Source organism: Carlito syrichta, unplaced genomic scaffold (assembly GCF_000164805.1).
Source record: "Carlito syrichta isolate Samal-C Ts95f unplaced genomic scaffold, Tarsius_syrichta-2.0.1 Scaffold303727, whole genome shotgun sequence".
Classification (NCBI taxonomy): Eukaryota; Metazoa; Chordata; class Mammalia; order Primates; family Tarsiidae; genus Carlito; species Carlito syrichta.
This window is the reverse complement of record NW_007247823.1, coordinates 347,223-364,998: the sequence shown is the minus strand read 5'-3', so window position 1 is coordinate 364,998 and position 17,776 is coordinate 347,223. Positions and strand designations below refer to the sequence as shown.

Sequence of the window (17,776 nt, the reverse complement as noted above, 5' to 3'; positions counted from 1 at the left end):
GCCATCGGGCCGCAGCTGGTGCGGCTGGTGTGGAGCGGGCTGGTGGACACGGCTGCCCTGGTCGTCGACCTTCGCTACAACCCCGGGAGCTACTCCACGGCTGTGCCACTTCTCTGCTCCTACTTCTTTGAGGCGGAGCCCCGCCAGCATCTCTACTCTATCTTTGACCGGGCCACCTCGAAGGTCACAGAGGTGTGGACGCTGCCCCAGGTGGCCGGCCAGCGCTACGGCTCCCACAAGGACCTCTACATCTTGATGAGCCACACCAGCGGCTCTGCGGCAGAGGCTTTCGCTCACACCATGCAGGACCTGCAGCGGGCCACGGTCATCGGGGAGCCCACTGCTGGAGGGGCACTCTCTGTGGGTATCTACCAGGTGGGCAGCAGCCCCTTATATGCCTCGATGCCCACCCAGATGGCCCTGAGCGCCACCACAGGTGAGGCCTGGGACCTGGCTGGTGTGGAACCAGACATCACCGTGCCCATGAGCGAGGCCCTTTCTACAGCCCAGGACATAGTGGCCCTGCGTGCCAAGGTGCCCACAGTGCTACAGACAGCTGGGAAACTGGTAGCTGATAACTATGCCTCTCCTGAGCTGGGGGCCAAGATGGCTGCCAAACTGAGCAGTCTGCAGAGCCGTTACTCAAGAGTGACCTCAGAAGGGGCCCTGGCTGAGATGCTGGGAGCTGACCTGCAGATGCTGTCTGGGGACCCACACCTGAAGACAGCCCATATCCCGGAGGATGCCAAGGACCGCATTCCTGGAATTGTGCCCATGCAGGTGAGATATAAGGGAGACAGTCTGGCCCAGTCCCAGGACTGAGTTGGCCAGTTGTCCGCATGTGCAGGACTGTGTATATATAGTGCAGGACAATGGCTTCAGGACTTGTTCTCAGGTTTAAGTTTATACCAGTTAAGTCTTTTCCTCTTTCTCATCCTGTTGTCCCACCCACTCTTCATGCCCATGGAGTCCCTGAACACCTCTGAAGCCCAAGAACTCGGTTTTAAAGCCCCTGGGATAGAAGACTTTTCACCCTTGACTGGGTTCTTATTGTCAGTGTTGGGGAAATAGGTCAATAAGTCCCCAGGTCTCCATGCTGTGACTTCCTCCTCTAGAAATGTAGAGTTTGTGCCTCAGAGCTGAAGCCTACAGCCTCACATAGACCCTGGAGTGGTCAGTGGGACCAGACACTCCCAGGCGCATTCCTTGATTTGGCACTAACAGCCCATCTCCTTCCCTCACACAGTGTGAAGTGCAGCATCTTGAAGGGCTTTGCTTGGTGAGCATGTAGTCTTGCACAAGGGCCAGCTAAACAGGAAATCCAGAGCAAGGCCAGTGTGGTCAAAATATTTAGAAGGCAGCAATGAAGTTTTGAGGAGCACTCAATAGGTGAAGTAGGTGAAGTGTGGCTGCTGAGTAGATAAGGGAAGTTCTCCATCCCTGGCTGAGGTAGCAGTGGGCTTCACCAAGTACCTCGCCCAAGCAGCTCTTATGACACCTCTCTACACTAGTCTCTCACCTGTAGCCACTGTGTAGTTACCAGTGGGCAGGGTAGCGTTTGTCCTGGGTTCCCTTGCAAGGAGGGCCTGAGACCAGGACTTGGGTGCAGGCAGTTTGGAAGACTGTTGCTGAAGCCGGTGTAAAGGAGCAGGGAGAGTGAGAGGGGAAGGGAGGCAAAGCCGACTGACAGGTGCATCATCGAGGTTGCACAAGTTTGGGGATGCCTCCTAGACCAGCCCCTCTGCAGGTGGGACTCAGCAGTTCCTACCCCCCTTGGCCAAGGGTAATCCTGTAGACATGAACTCTTGCATTCTTGGGTGGGGCATATTCGCCCACCTTGGAGAAGGCCTAAGCAGAGGGTGGAAAGACAGGAGTGTGCTGGAGGAAGGTGCCAGTGGGACCAGGTGTGGCTAAAATCAAAGGGACCTGAGGGGACCCAAAGCATCTGATACAGAATTGTCAACCCCATTTTACACAAAGGGAAACTGAGGGCCCTGGAGGGTTCTGAGGGTAGTAACCTGTGGCTAGAGAGCTGTGACTGAGGGCAGAGCAGGGCCTGGAGCCTGGTGTCCCTGTCAGTGTCAGCTCCTTGCCCTCAGTCCAGCTCACCAAGTCCTGCTGCCTTCCAATAGCCTTGGAGAGAGAAAAAGAGGTGCAACCATGTTGGGGTAAGCTGTGCTGGGCTTGCAAGGGAACCTAGTTTCCAAATCACTGGCTCGTTCCTTTCCAGTATGGCCAAGGTTCACGGTTTGGAGTCAGATGTGCATTCAGACTCTGACTTTACTACTTACTGGCTGTGTGACCTTGGGCAAGTTACTTAATCTCTCTGTGCTTCAGTTTCATGATAGAAAAGATGGGGATAATTGTCTCCTGTGCAGGGTGGATATGAGAGTAATGGCAAGTGCTGCAAAGCCAACCCCCTGGTAAAGATAACTAATGTCTTCTTCCCCTACCCCAGTGGAGGAAAGTAAGATGAGCCCAGAGTCATTGTTAAGTGTCTGGTGAGGGCAGAGGAGTCAGAAAGGAGATCACACTGACCACACTCGAGCCTTTCAGCTCTGGACACCAGGGTGTGGGGTTGGCAGACAGGAGCATCCTCTGCAAGGAGGCTGCCCATCACTCATTCATGAGTTCAGGTCCCAGATATGCCAGTGGGGAAGTCCCTGTTGCCTACAAACTCCTTCAGAAATGTTAACTCTCATCCTATGCCCATGACATTTCCCATGACACAAAGATCCATGCTGCCCACTACCCTGGGCTCTGAATCAGCTGCAGTCCTAACACTAAGCAGAACCTTCAATCTTACAGATCCCTTCCCCTGAAGTCTTTGAAGACCTGATCAAGTTTTCCTTCCACACTAACGTATTTGAGGACAACACTGGCTACTTGAGGTTCGACATGTTTGGGGACTGTGAACTGCTCACCCAGGTCTCCGAGCTGCTGGTGGAACACATCTGGACGAAGATAGTGCACACAGATGCCATGATTGTCGACATGAGGTCAGTGGGCCAGTGGCCAGTGCTTTCTGACCAAGCCACAGCACTCGCTGGAAGACAATCAAGCCAGCGGACCACAGCAGAAAAGAAAAAGGACCCTGTGAGACAGCAGAGAACCTGAGAGGGACCAGGCTACCTGACTATCAGGGCTCTAGCCAGCTGGCCCCAGGGTTTCTGATTTAATTGCAGGGGGAGCACTAGCACTAGTAGTTTTTTCAAGCTCCTCTGATGATTCTACCATGCATTCCAGGGTGAGAATTCAGAGGGGTGGAGGTATGGGGGAATGGGATGCTAAAAACACTGATTTCTGGGCCCTATCCAGTCCTACTGAGTCAAAAGTTCCAGGGCAAAGCCCTGGAAATCTGTATACTTGACAAGCATTCCAGAGGATTCTGATGGCAAGTGGTGTTTGGGACAGCCAGGCCCTCTACCTATGGTTGTGATGCCATACAAAATCAACCCACAAGAACCCTTGTCATGAGAATCCTCTAGGCAGAGTCCTAGGGAGAACTGAAAAGTAACTACTACCCTTGCCAAAAGAATTCTTTGCATTATAAAATGATTGTTGGTAGGATGTCTTCAGCTAGCCAGCTCCCCTCTGTTTCTATAAAAGTGTGCCTCATCTGCAGTGAGTTTCTAGCATAGACCAGGAGAAAGAAGCACAACACCCTCAGGCAGTGGCCAGGCCCAGGTATCCTTTGACTCCTGGGACCATTGGTGGATGCGCCCTGGCACCCTCCATGGACACAGGGAGGGGCAGACTGCTCCCGTCAGAGGGAACACTGTCCACCCTCCCCTGCTGTCTGAGAGAGGCAGCTGGAATTGGCAGAGCAGAAGCCTCCAACCCAGTTCAGGTTCGCTGGCTGGCACCACTTACATGGTTCTTAGTCATCCACAGAGACCCTCCCTGGATGATGAAGTGTTAGTTTTGTGTGTGTTCACAACCTGAGCTTAAGGTTCCTGCGGTTCCTCTGATCATTAGTGTCCAGACGTTCCATTGAACATCTGAACGACCTTCATGCTAAGTCCCTCAACTATGCCACATTTCTTCCCAGCCTACCATGCACTTTGCCTAAAGACTCCCATCCCTGAGGTTTGTTTAGTGGTTCAGATGCTGGTGTCACAGGCCCTAAACCCAGCCAGGCCTTCCTAGACTATCAACCAGATCAGGCTCCTGATACTAGCCTCGGATGGGGAGACAAGAATGCAGCAAAGTCACACAGTGACAAGATCACACAGTGGGACAAATCCAAATGGCCTGAGATAGACACAGACTCCCTCATTCCCAATGTGGTTCTACAACCCTGAATAATGTGCTACACTAAGTGCTCCTTTAGGATACCTGAACTAGGACACCTGGTGGGTTTTGCAAAATTGTCACAGAATACAACTGGAAAACAGTGTTTCCCAAAATGCACTTCAAACGTAGGAAATATGGGGGTGCAGAGGTGCAGTCCATGGTCAATAAGTCGGGGGGATGTATCAAGTTTCTAACAGCAGGACTTGTTGGGGCCTTCAACATATTAGCATGTGATCAGAGGGAAAGGGTATGGTGTTTAGTATTTTCTAAATGTATTTGGTCACAAAGTTTCTTGTTCTCAAGAGACTAGCTCCCAGAAAACACTTACCCAAGGAATTCTAAAGAATTCAGAAGAGGGGCTGCAGACTGAGGCTATCTGAGGACAAAGATCCCAGCCTCCCAGAGAGGCACAGAGGGGCCAACTGTGCTTAGCCCCTCAATGCTCCCCTTCCCATCCCTCAGGTTCAACATCGGTGGCCCCACATCCTCCATCTCCGCCTTGTGCTCCTACTTCTTTGATGAAGGCCCTCCAATTCTGCTGGACAAGATCTACAACCGGCCCAACGACTCTGTCAGTGAACTTTGGACACACACCCAGCTGGCAGGTATGTGGAGAAGACTTTCCCTTCTTGTTCTCATTCTAAAGTCTTCTGGAAAATCAGGGAAAGGTGGCTTCAGTGTAGGTAAAAGTCATAAAGCCCCTATCCTACTCCATATACTAGATGCATGTGCTTTTGAATCCCTGCAAACCACATACCACCATGCACATTTGCTAAAGGAAAAACATGGGAGCCTGGGGGCCAGTTGGATCAAATATCTTATCCAGGGTCACTCAGCTAATAAGTGAAGGAGCCAAAATAAGAATGTTACGTTTGTCTAATACCAAATTGCCCTTATTTCACCACTACAACCATCAGCCTACAAAACAATTGCAGAACTAGAAAAATTTCTCTCTGCTATCACCAACCCCAAGGGGATGGCCAGTGCTCATCTTGCTGGAACTGTCATTAGCAGCTCCACACACTTGCTGAAGAAAGCACCTCATGCTGATAGGGCTTCCATTACCTGCCCTGAGCCCAGAGTAGCAGCCAGAGCAGAAACAGTCCCCGCACTTCATAGAACCATGACTCTCAAAGCCCTTCCTGGACCTTGTTCTATCTCCCCTGCCCAGTGCACAAACCAAGGAACCTGTGCTCCCATCCAGCAAATGGGGACTGGACCAGTGGGGTTGCTCCTGTGGCCAGAGAAACTGCCCACCACTTTTATTTCTATGTTTCCTCAATACTGTAGCTTAATGCCATAGCTTCCAGGACATACATTCAATGATATTGCAAAATGTAAATAAAAATCAGAGCCAGGTGAATTCCAAATTCAAATAGCTATTCAAACCAAGAATAAAAGACTCAGATCTGCCGATCATGAGGTCCTTAGGTCATGGGAACTGCAAAGTCCAATGCGGGAGCCGCCATGGAGCATTTGAAATGTGGCTCTTCTGAATAGAGGCGGACTGTATGTATAAAGTATATGCCAGATTTTCAAGACTTGTTATGGAAAAAAAAGTAATGATTTTATTTCATTACACTTTGAAATAAACATATTTTTAATATGTTGGCATAAATAAAACATGATTAAAATCAATTTCATCTGCTTCCTTTTCCTTACTTAATGTGGCTACTGTGAAACTTAAATGACATCTGTGACTGACACTCTGGCTCACGTTGCATTTCTGCTGGATGCCACTGCCCTGGAGGGTTGTCCTTGTTACATCACAGTTTTGACTCTTTTGAGGGTCTAAAGCTAAAAGGGTGTCGGGTGAGATTAGGCATAGAGAACACACCCCTTCCTTAGGAAAGTCAAGCCTTCCCCATCACTTAGCAATAAAAGAACCTGTGGGGCTGATTCTGAAGCATTTAAATGCTTGTGATTGGGCATATGTTTCTGTCCCTGTCTTAGAGATTCAGAAGCTAAGACTCAGGGAAATGGAGTGGCTGGCATGTGGACACAGGATGCAGAGCTAAATCCACCTCTTCACTGCAGGTCCAGATAGTGTAGAAAAGCAGGTGCTCAGGGGTCCTGACTTGACCCACATCCTGAAGAACCTTCTATCTTCTAGGTGAACGCTACGGCTCCAAGAAGAACGTGATCATTCTGACCAGCAGTGTGACGGCCGGCGCTGCAGAGGAGTTTACCTACATCATGAAGAGGCTGGGCCGGGCGTTGGTTATTGGGGAAGTGACCAGCGGGGGTTGCCAGCCACCACAGACCTACCACGTGGACGACACCCACCTCTACCTCACTATCCCCACAGCCCGCTCTGTAGGGGCTGCTGACGGCAGCTCCTGGGAAGGGGTTGGGGTGACACCCCACGTGGCTGTCCCTGCAGAAATGGCTCTCACCAGAGCCAAAGACATGCTCCAGTACAACCTGCCAAGGGTGAGGCGGAGCCCAGGTTTGCAGAGACCTCATGGGCAGAGCCTTGGAGCAGGCAGGACAACTGGGTCTCACACCAAGGGCACCGCTGCACGTGGTCCTGCCTGAGGTTTCCAGGGGCAGCAGAGGGGCCTACTGAGCTTTGGTTAGGCTAGCACTGGAGTTGCCCTTGGAGCTTATCTGCCCTACTCCTTACCATGGCACAAATTCTCTCTGTTTTGACCCCCCACTGACAGAGCCCATCCCCTTCAAATCAATCCCCTCATAGTCATTGTTGTAGGGACAGGAAGTCCAGATCTGTCCCCCAACCCATGCTCCCTAATCACCAACCCCTGGGCTTCCCACTATCATCTTGAGCTGTTCTGTCCAATAGAATCACGTGAGCCACAGATGCAAGGCACACGTGCCACTTAAATTTTCTATAAGCCACATTTTAAACAAGCATTAAGAAACAGATGAAATCATGTCAGTGTTATATTCTAATAGCTTAATTATTTAATCCACTAGATTCCCAATAGTATCATTTTAACACATACTCAGTATAAAAATTACTATGGGTAAGATACTTTTGTACCAAGTCTTTGAAAGCTGGTAGGCAGTTGACCCCAGTGAGCAGGCTGCAGCTGCCCTGGTCCAGCCCCAGACTAGACTAGCAGAGGCTCCCAAAGGTCAAGTTCTTCAGGGTACTGGGCACAACCCTGGCTTCCACAGCCCCCTCCCCAGACCCCAGGAGGCTGAAATATGGGAAACTGCTGAGTCATCACCAATACTTTGGGAATCTTTATGAGGATAACCTTTGAACTAACTCTGTCTAAACTCTGCCAGATTGAAGGCAAGAATTCACTCAATCTCCCTTTTCTACTGCTACGTTCAAATGAGATTAAGGACAATCATTGAATTTTAGTAGTAGCATGTAAAATGTAACCTCACCTTTCTCTTCATTAGACCTATTATTCTCCAGGCAAATGTGGGATTGCCCTACAGTGCTTTCATTCCAGGACCCTCCCTCCTCCCTCCCCTCCTCTTCTCTCTTCTTCTCTCTCTCTCTCTCTCTCTCTCATACATATATGGCTATTCGGTGATTACTTACATTTTAACAATGGTTCTTTCTAGATGGTGAAATTTTGGGTGATATTTTTACCTTTATCCTTATGCTTTTTCTTAAATCCTTATACTGAGCATGTATCATTATTTTCAAATGCAACAGTCATTATTCAAAAATATAAAATAAATTATACAATTGAGTCATTAACGATAAATTAGTGATCACTAAGGGTTGTTAAATCTATTTTTTTCATGGGTTTTCTTTTGCATCATTTGGAGTTCCCTGATCTGCACCTCTGGTACTTACCAATGCCTGATTTTGTTTAAGGCATAATGCTATGTGGCAAATGTGCATGGATCTTAAACAGAGAAGAGAGGTGGAACAACTTTATGCTGGGTGATGCACACAATCCTCTCTTCCCAGCTTCACACTGCATGGACGGCCATAATCAGCCTTTACACAGGAGCCAGCTGAGGCTCAGACACACTCAGACAAGGATGTGTCACCTGAGGTCATACATCCAGCATAGTGGACAGTTGCACCACTTTTGGATGATCAGAGAATCACTGTCCATATGAATCAGTAGGAAACAGTACGATGTTAGTCTGTCTGGGTGGCAAGACCAGCCCAGCCACTTCCCAGCTGTGTGATTCTGGGCAGTTTACTTCACCTCTCTGGGCCTCAGTTTCTTTGTCTGTTCAATGGGAAAGATAACACTACACTTGGAGTTGTGAAGACTAAACAAGTGCCCAGCCAATACTGGCTGTCACCAGTTCCTCACTACAGACCTGGATGTCCCCAGGAACTCACTTTCCCACCTTCCCTGGCAATGGGGCATGGACATGTGGTCCTGTCCTGCTCTAACCGAGACTGCTGTGCAAGATGTTTCGTCTGGAGCAAGTGACTGGGAAGCCTGGACAACAGTTATCTGCCAGAAGCCCACTGTGCAGGGACAGCATGGCCATGCTCTGAACTTAGTAGGAACACAAGCAGCATCCTCAAGAGATGCTTCCTAAGTGTGACTTTGGCTGTGGACCTATTGGAGTAGCCCATTGTCCTGCCCACTGTCTAACCACCCAAAACTGGGTACAGCCCAAGCTCCTTCAAGAAATCCTTATCTGCTTCTAGCAGCCAAAGACTTTGTTTTTCTACAGTCTGGTACAGCTGGTTAAGTGATAGGTGGGATCTGAACCCACATCTGTCTGGCTCCTAAGGTCCTCTGTTTCTGTTACATTCTGAAGAGGCTCTGGGTCTGTTCCGGATAGGAGGACTGAGGTAGAAGTCAAAGTCCTCTGCATAGCAAAGCAAAGGGTCAGTCTTCCTGCAGGCAAGCTTTCTTGCACGGTTACCTGCTTGCAAACATAAGACTGGAGGGAAAAAAGAAAAGGAAAAGAAAATCCCACCTGACCTCTCTTCTGGTGCCAGACTCAAATGGCCAACAGCTGCCTCGTAGCCTCTGCTAAGACAGGCCTGGGCCCCTTAAACTCTCTGTGCCCTGGTCTGAGTTCATCACTTCCACCCTGCCCAACCCGGCCTGGCATCAGCCTCCTCCTGCCCCCACCTCACCATCTTGCACACAGTCACACCTCCGTCCAGTTCCAGACTCACCCCCTTCTGTCTCCCATGCCCCTCACCCTGTGTCCAACGATCATCGGGACCCAAGATGAGTTAATATCTAAGTTAATGCCACGCTTCGCTGGGTCCAGCCTGCTATCCCTCCCCCTTGTCTTGGTGTCCAAGCTTTGTGCCTAAATCCTCACCACAGCCTGCTCTCAATTTCTGTGCCCTGACCCTCAGTAGGACTCATCTTCTTCACTGGAAGGCCATTGACATGTGATGCAGACACTTCCAGAAGGCCATATTTATCTTTTCTTCTTGCAGACATGGTGGAGAGGTAAGTCATCCAGGACCAAGTAGGGCAGGCTGGGGCCAGTTCTTTTGACCTGGCATACAGGGGTACTGGAGTGTCCTCTGGAGTCCAGCTTGGCCCTGTTGTGGGACAGATGGATTACAAAGGCCCTGGAGGGGACTCTTCTCTATCCCACTTGCCCTCCTTTTCCTGCATGCTTTTGTCTGCCCCACACAAACCAACACTCAGTGGGCAGTCACAGCTACACGTCAAGGAGGACCCTGGCTACCAGACAGTTGTGGCGCAAGGAGCGGATATTACTCAGAAAGAAAATTCACACAGCCTGGATCACACTCCTGGGCCAGAAAACCTGCCTGACAGCACTGATCTCCCACCTCCTGGTTCCTATGGGATTTAGCTACCCCCTGGCCTAAGGACTTCCTCTCTGCTTTGCTGACTAGGGCAGCTGACACTGAAAATAGCCTCCTAATCCAAGCAGCTTAGAATAGCAAGGAGATCAGATGACAGGGACTTCCTGCCTCCTGTGCCAGGAAAACACAAAATGGAAAGGGAAGAAAACATACAATTTAAATAATTCCTCCCCTCCTCCCTGCAGGAACCACTTCCCCAGCCCCTATTCAAAATTGGTTTCTGAAAATTCTTCTCTCCAGAGAAGTGTCACAACCCAAAAACACACTGGACAATGACTTATTTGTTTTTAAATAAAGTTTTACTCTATGAAATTATTATCTTATTATGCCATCTTTAGATTTACATGTCTTCTTAAAAACAAACAAAATTATTCGAATAAGAGTGTGTAAAACCCTCTCTGAAGAGGACCGCAGTGAAGGCCTGATGCCTCCAGGTGGCGCCATCGCTTGCCAAGAAGCCTTGGGGCTACTCTTGCCGAAGTTCACCCTCAGTAAGGGTTCTCTCTGTGTGTTCACAGAAATAGGGTTATATGAGTGAAGTTAGAAAGGTCAGACCCAGGCCAACCTGTTTAAAGGCTCTGAACATAGCAGAGTTAGGGGGCCACCAGCTGGTGGTGCACTGCACTCACCTCCATCACGACCACCACTGAACATGCTTCGTTAAATTCACGCCATTTGGGTCATCCATCAGTGTTTTTAAAACAATTGTCTGTTGACAACTAATTTCACATAAAGATCTGATTTCTGGCATCTCTTGAGGACTGTGTTCATCCTGGCTCTGAAAAGCCTTCAACCAGAACATGTGAGCTCCAGGTGCCAAGACCTCATTACCAACAGCACTCCCAGGCCCAGACAGCTTCATTCACTTCCATTAACATACATATAGTCTTTTGTGTTTAGGATCCCTGACCTAAAGATTCAGGAACTGGCAAGAAGTTGAAATCTAGGATCCCAGCCTTGTGATGGTTTTACTACTCTCCCAGATAAAAACAGAAAGAAAAATTGACCTTGGTTAAAATTGAGAACTAAAAGGATTTGAATTCAGACAGTCTTATTTTAACCTCATTAGCATATTTTGAGGACCTTTATAAAGACTACTGCTGGGAAACAATTTATTAAGATATAATTTGTTATGTTTGTAGCTGCTATAGGTATGTTCCATCCTCCATTTCAAGAGGTTAACCAAGGCTTTCTGTTCATCAACTCAGTGGCTTCTGTATTACATGCCTAGCAACAGCTTTTCCAGACAGTCACAGGTCCTAGATTCTTGGAGGGTGAAGGAGAGAAGACAGACCACCTTGGAGCAGTATAGGGACATCTCAGGATGCCAAGAAACAGGGTATATTCTTGAGGTGGGGGGGTTGGGGAGCTTGTTATGAACTTGAGAGACAAGGTAGGGATTCAGTAATGACAGGGTGTATATCCTACCAGAACCACAGGATGGGGATGCCAAGCCAATTCAATTAGATATAAATAATTAAGGAATGCAGCAATGCTTACCCTGGCACTGCAGAGTAAAATTTATACCTGTTGATGTAATGTATTGTGGCAACATCAAGCCAGCCCTTAACTGGTATATGGAAGATGGGAGCCTAGTTCGTTGGGGCTGCTATAACAAAATATCAAAAACTGGGTCGTTTATGAAAAAGAAATGTATTGCTCATAGTTCTGGAGGTAGGGACATCCCAGATCAAGGTGCCAAGCAGATTCAACATCTGTTGAGGGAACACTTGGCTTAGAAAGGGCACCTCTAGCTGTGTTCTCCAGTGGTGGAAGTGGGGAGCTGGATCTCTGTCGTCTCCTTATCAGGGCACTAATCCCAATCTCCCAAGGACCCCACTCCTGAATACCATCAACTTGGGGATGATGAGGATTTTTACATATGGATTTTGAGGGACATAAACATTTAGACAACAGCAATGGCAGAGAGAGCTTGGGAAAAGCCATGATTTAAAGAGTCTACTCTTCAGTAGACAGAGGAGAGGTGAAAGGAAGAAGGGATAAGAGAGGATTTGACTCCCAGAGAGTCCGGGAACCCAGCCTGGTGATAATGAGGGGCCACCACATGAATAAACTGCAAGTTATTGTCTTTCATACATCATCTTTGAGTTTGTCAAGCTGTGAGCACCTTGTATCTGCATCAATTTTTATCAAAAGTAACTCCATCTTAAAAAGAAGAGTTGGAAGAAAATGTTTTGCTGTGTTTCTTCATAATTTCAAATTTCCTCAAATGCCTATTCTGCTTGTGAATGGTATATTTTTATGGTTAGTAAAAATCACCTTCGAGGCCTTTCTATTCATGGGCAATGTAAGCTATCACTTGGCCTAGCATGGACGGGGCAAGGGAGACTCATGGGTCTAGACACCTCAGTGGTTCTAACCTTGACTTCACTACCACTTGCAATGCTGAGGACATCAGCTTATGTCTGTGAACCTCAGAGTCTGCTACTATAAAGTGAGAGGGTGGACTGGAAATCTAAAGTCCCTTTCAATTCTAAGTGTCTATCGTGTCTTGATACAATATATTTTTACCTTTCAAATAGATTTCACAGAAATTATGGACCATTAGGCCAGAGAAGAACAACTGTGCACCTCATCTGACAGATGCCAAAGCCCTCCCATGAAGCTGATTCAAGATCTGACAGGAGTTAAGCCAGAACCAGGCATTTCATTCATTCATTCAACAAATGTGTGTTGAATACCTACTATACACCTATATCATTTTAGATACTAGGGACATTACAACAAATAAAATAGTAAAAATCTCTCACAGAGCTTACAGTCTAGTAAGAAGACAGAGTAAACAAGATAAATCAGTAAAAGACTTAGTATGCAAGATAGTGAAAGTGCTAAAAAGAAGGGTAATAGAAAAGTGTGTGTATGAGTAGCAAGGTGGGAGTTGAAACTTGAGACAGGGAACCTATACCCGCCCCTAAGTTCCAGTTCTTGAACCATCCACAATGCCACATGACCAGGTTGGGCTGAGCAGACACATAGCAGGCTGGAATGGACATGAGCTCAGAATTGAGGGTCCTGGAGTCTTATTCTTGCACGGATGCTCCCGAGCCCATGATCTTAGAAAAGTCCTTAACTTCTTTGAGCTTAGTTTCATCTTCAGTAAAACAAGAATGAAATATCTATTTCCTGGGCTGTTGTGGGAATTGAATGATGGATCGCATGTCAACTGCATAGTATGAAGAGTCATGATAAGCCCCTAAGTTGCCCTTTTCTGCCCCACCTGGGACAGCAGGTTGGAGAATGCTCCTTGTAGCTTCAGCTTCCTTCTGTCCACAGCCTCTCTGTGGCAAATTCTACCCACACACAGCATCTAAAGGGGACGGCAGGGCTGAGCTTTTCTTGTCTCACTTCAGTGAGTAAGCAGCTTCCCAGCATCCCTACTGGAATGGAGGTGTTTTGGTGGCATCTGCAGGAAACACCCTGCCTCCTTCCATATGTGAAGGACAATGGGCACAGTGAGTCTAACCTCCTTCTGATGTCAAAGGATGTCCCCCAAAGTGCCTAACTGAGCCAAGCCCTCAGTATCCACCATCCAAACCCTTCTCCCTTGAGCCCCTCCTACTCCTCCATCTGAGGTCCACCCCTCCCACTCCGTCCAGCTCCTCAGGGTCTTGTAACACCCTAGGACATTTTCAGGCTCTGGACTGACCTTTCTCGCCAACCACTGCCCTCTTTGTCTGAATCACCAGCGCCTCCTTGTCTTTGGAGCTCAGTCCAAAGTGCACATGGATGGCCAGGGATGCTGGATACATGAAAATGGACCCACTGGCTCAATTCCTTGCTGAGCCAGGGAGACAGGGTATGTGAAGGCAGCTGGGCATGTGTGGAGCCTTCTGGCTGGAGAGTGGCCCTTGGGAGACCTTCCAGGACCAAAGGAAGATCATTCATGTTTTCAGACCCAGTTACTCACACAGAAATTAATTCCTCAATATTTATTATGCAGCAACAACATACTGTGCTCTGTTCTGGGCACTGGTGATACACAAACAAATTAGGCAAGTCTCTACTTCCAAGGAGCAGACAGCCTATGGACGGAGTGAACAAGACAACAGAGAGCTGGTTTCAGACAGTGAAATGTGCTGTGAAGAGAGTGACAGGGTGATGTGGTTGAGAGATTGAGGCTGCAGGGCTTCTTGCAAGGGGGGCCTGGGCAGGCCTCTCTAAGGAGCTGATATGTGAGAAGTGGACATGTGGGACCACAGCAGGAGTGGCACCATGAGGAGTGGGGACGGCAATTGCCAAAGCCCAGACTTGAGAAAAGTCATGGGAGTTGTGGTAAGAACACAGGAGCTGGGACAGAATGGCAGCAAGATGGCAGAGCCCCCTGTCCACTGCCACTGTGGGCCTCCTAAGTGCAAACTCAGTCCACATGGGTAGCAGGTGGAGCCTTAGGGGAGTGTCAGGGACACTAGAAGCCCTGTAGTCTCATTCACGGTTACAATGCATGATAGAAATGGGAAGTAAATTGTACTTGCCTCCCAAGGTTCTAGTATACACAGCTTGATAACTGTGTTCTTCCAGTGCCTGGCACATGGAGCGAGTGGAATGAGTGTTTGCAATTATTAGCAGTAGGCAGGGCCTGGTCCTTAAGGATCCTCGAGGGCTTGCAGGGTTAGGGCTGTAAGGATAAGGGGCAGTCATATGGGCCGGAGGCATCATCTGACTTAGACTTTCAGAAGATGGTCTGGTTACATGTGAAAAATGTGTGGGTGAGTGGGTGGGAGGCAGGAATAGAGGCAGGGAGGGAGAGAGAGAGGGAGAGAGAAGACCATCAGAGCAGCCAGGTAGGAGTGCTGCTGCCTGGACAGGGTGGGCGCAGAGGAGAGCGAGAGAAGAGGTGTCATCGGGGTAGGGAGACTGGCTGGTTGGCAGCTGGCTGAGACCCCTCACCTACTCACTCTGGTCCCTTCCCACCACCCTCTGGTGGCCTTTGGTGGCACACCAAAGAAACAAATCCTGAAAGTGAGGTGACAACCAGTGGAACGAACTGCACTGGCTGAGAAACTCCCCACAAAGAGCATTTGTGCAGACCAGTCTGTGTTACATCAGAGGGTACAGTCTGCGCTTTGTGTTATTAGGTACAAGGGCCAATGTGGGGACACACAATAGCTACTGACAGAAATGCAATAGATAATAAATGGTACCCAGAATTGTCCCAGTCCACAATACTTGAAGTCTAAAGTTTTTGCACATGCCCTGTTCTTGAAAGCTAAGGGGAGTGTGTGTAGGGGAGGGTATGGTCTATTTCCCCTTTTCCCATATTCACAATGTAAAAAACCACAGACCAAGTGGTGGGTTGAATTACCAGTCCTAACTCCTTACTCTCCTGTCAAGGGAATGTATGCCCGCTCCCTTGTCACAGCTTCACCAAGGGTAGCCTACGTGTTTTCAGTGACCAATTTTGGGCCTGGCCCTGTGACTTGCATGGACCATGAGGATGTTAACAATGTGATGACCCAAACAGAGACTTCAGGTGTACTTGTACATTTGGGCTCACCCTCTTGCGTTCTTTGCATGGCTGTGAGAGAAAATGATCTGGGTAGCCCATCAGGCCCAGAAGAAAAAACATGACTTGAGCCAAACCTGTGTCCTGGAGCCAATCCCAGCCAAGACCAGCTCAACTCCAGCCAGCCCACAGACTTGAGACTGAGATATAGATGCTTATACTTGTCTGCCACTGAGATCTAGTCAATAATGATATCTAACTAGAGCACAGTCCTCACAAACCTCATTTACTCAGTGCTCACAGGCTTCCAGGCAATATGCTGGCACCTTCCACACACCCTCCATGTGATTTAGACGCCAATCCTAAGACATAGGTGTTATCCTCTCCTTTTACAGATAAGAAAACTGGGGCTCAGCGGGTTAAAGCACCTAGTCCAAGGTCACAACTAGTATGTAAAAGAGCCCAGACTCAAATCCAGGTTTGCCTGCCTCCAAAATCCATGCTGTTTGCTGGGAGCAGGCTCCGATTCTCTGTGCGAGATAGGTCTCACACCCTGGATTAGCAAAGCCCATCCTTCTATTTCAGGATTTCATTTCCTTCAAAACACATCACACAGGTTTAACTGTCTTTTTCAAATTATGACAGAGTTATTCACGGATGCCAAAGGAGACAACCCTGCACACTACTGTGACAGCCTCTGCAAAGCACAGCCCAGGGAGCCCCCGTCCCACTGCCAAATGCTAGGTGTTGCACCCAGTAGCCACTCCACGGCCACATGCTAACTGTGAGAAGTCATGTGTCGGGAGAGATGGTGGCGTTCCCGGAAGTACTCCTGGCAAACAGGGCAGATGAGGGCTTCTTCTCTCCGCTTCTTAGAATGTGGGTCAGGTCCTGGACGCTCCTTTTTGTGGTGGGACCGCATATGGAAGACCAGGTCAGATGTCAGGCGGAAGGAGAGGTTGCACTTTGCACACCAGTTCTGGGTGGACAAGCCCAGGGAGGTGAGGGTGGGTGGCAGAAGAGCCCACGAGGTGGTGGAGGATGATGAGGGTGTCGGTGCCTGGGCATGCTCAAGCCACAGTGTGGAGGCACCCAGGAAAGCACTGCAGAGTGGAGCATTCTGTGGCAATGTGGGCAAGTTCCAGAAATCACTGACTAAAAGCTTGGGAGTTGAAAGTCGACCCCAACAAGGGACATCTATTGTGCTGATGAGTCCCGACAGCTCCCCCAGGGCATCTGTAGATTCACTACCAGGAAAGACAGGGGTTGGCTCAGGCCTCTCAGCTGGTCGCTTAGTTGGTTTGCTGAAGGCACTTCTCTGCTCACCTCGGTCTCTGCTGGGCCACACAGAGAAGACTGTGCTGCAGGCTGGGTCCCTGGGGATGTCTTGTGTCAGCTGTGGGGGGCCAGGCTGGCCTGCGGGGTCATCATGCTCCCTGTCCTGGACCTGACTGCCCCCCAGCCTCTCTTTGAGCCTCGGCAGCTCTGTGAAGGCGCTCTGCCTCTGTTCCCCACGCACCTTCCGGGCCAGTGGCTTGCCCAGTCTGGGCTTGCCCAGGGCCACCGACAGTGCTAGCTCAGTGCAGGCTGCATCCCAGACCCCGCTGCCCTCTGTAGTCTCAAAGCCTAGGCTGTTTGTTTTCTCCAGCAGCACTGGCTTGCGGCCCCGACCCTGCTCAGGTTCACTAAGCCTACATCTATTTTCAGTCGATGGACTCAGCGGGGCCCCCTTCCCAGCTGCCATGTTGATCAGCAGGGCCTGGGCCATTGGCTGAGCAGGGTGGACACTCCAACAGCCATCAGTCTTTGGGGCTCAGGGTTTCTGAAGAGCTTGGCCTGGGGAGGAGTCATGAGATAGGAGAGCTCTCTGTGAGGCTGGGCTGGACACACTCAGTCGACCACAGGACGCTGCAGAGAGAAGAAGTGACAGGTAGTTCCTCACTGGGGTAAGGGCGCTATGAGGCTGGCATCAGACAAGCCACATGTCAGATGAGCCATTGCTATCTGTGAAATGGGAATACTGGCCACACTGCTTCCAAGGTAGGAGGAGCTTTGATGGCACCGGACTCCAGAACCCACCTCCCAGTGGCTGGGGTGGGGAAATAGCCTCTGTTGAAAACAATTAGCAACAGCCCCAGAGCAAGAGGCCATATGACAGAGACAAACACTGGATGCCCCTGGCAGAAATGGCTCCTGGGATTTAACTGGGGTCAAAGCGCTGTTTGCCAGGCTGAGCCCCGGAGAGATAGTAGTAAATTATG

The 17,776-nt window shown here is 49.3% G+C and overlaps 2 protein-coding genes across 2 annotated transcripts in view; one reads left to right on the top strand and one right to left on the bottom strand.

Moving 5' to 3' along the window:
* RBP3 (retinol binding protein 3) overlaps window positions 1-6,834 on the top strand; it is an 8,997-nt gene extending 2,163 nt beyond the window's left edge. The window contains exons 2-5 of the mRNA XM_008059145.1: window positions 1-780; window positions 2,809-2,999; window positions 4,759-4,901; window positions 6,410-6,834. Coding sequence (XP_008057336.1) covers window positions 1-780; window positions 2,809-2,999; window positions 4,759-4,901; window positions 6,410-6,834 — 1,539 coding nt within the window. The remainder of the gene's footprint in view (window positions 781-2,808; window positions 3,000-4,758; window positions 4,902-6,409) is intronic.
* A 9,459-nt stretch (window positions 6,835-16,293) lies between these two features.
* Window positions 16,294-17,283, bottom strand: ZNF488 (zinc finger protein 488). Its single transcript, XM_008059140.1, has one exon. The coding sequence runs from the start codon at window positions 17,281-17,283 to the stop codon at window positions 16,294-16,296; it is 990 nt and encodes a 329-aa protein (XP_008057331.1).
* Between the last annotated feature and the right edge of the window lie 493 nt (window positions 17,284-17,776).

Coding starts and splice junctions, on each gene's coding strand:
- ZNF488 (XM_008059140.1), bottom strand. CDS start 17,283: ATGGCCCAGGCCCTGCTGATCAACATGGCAGCTGGGAAGGGGGCCCCG.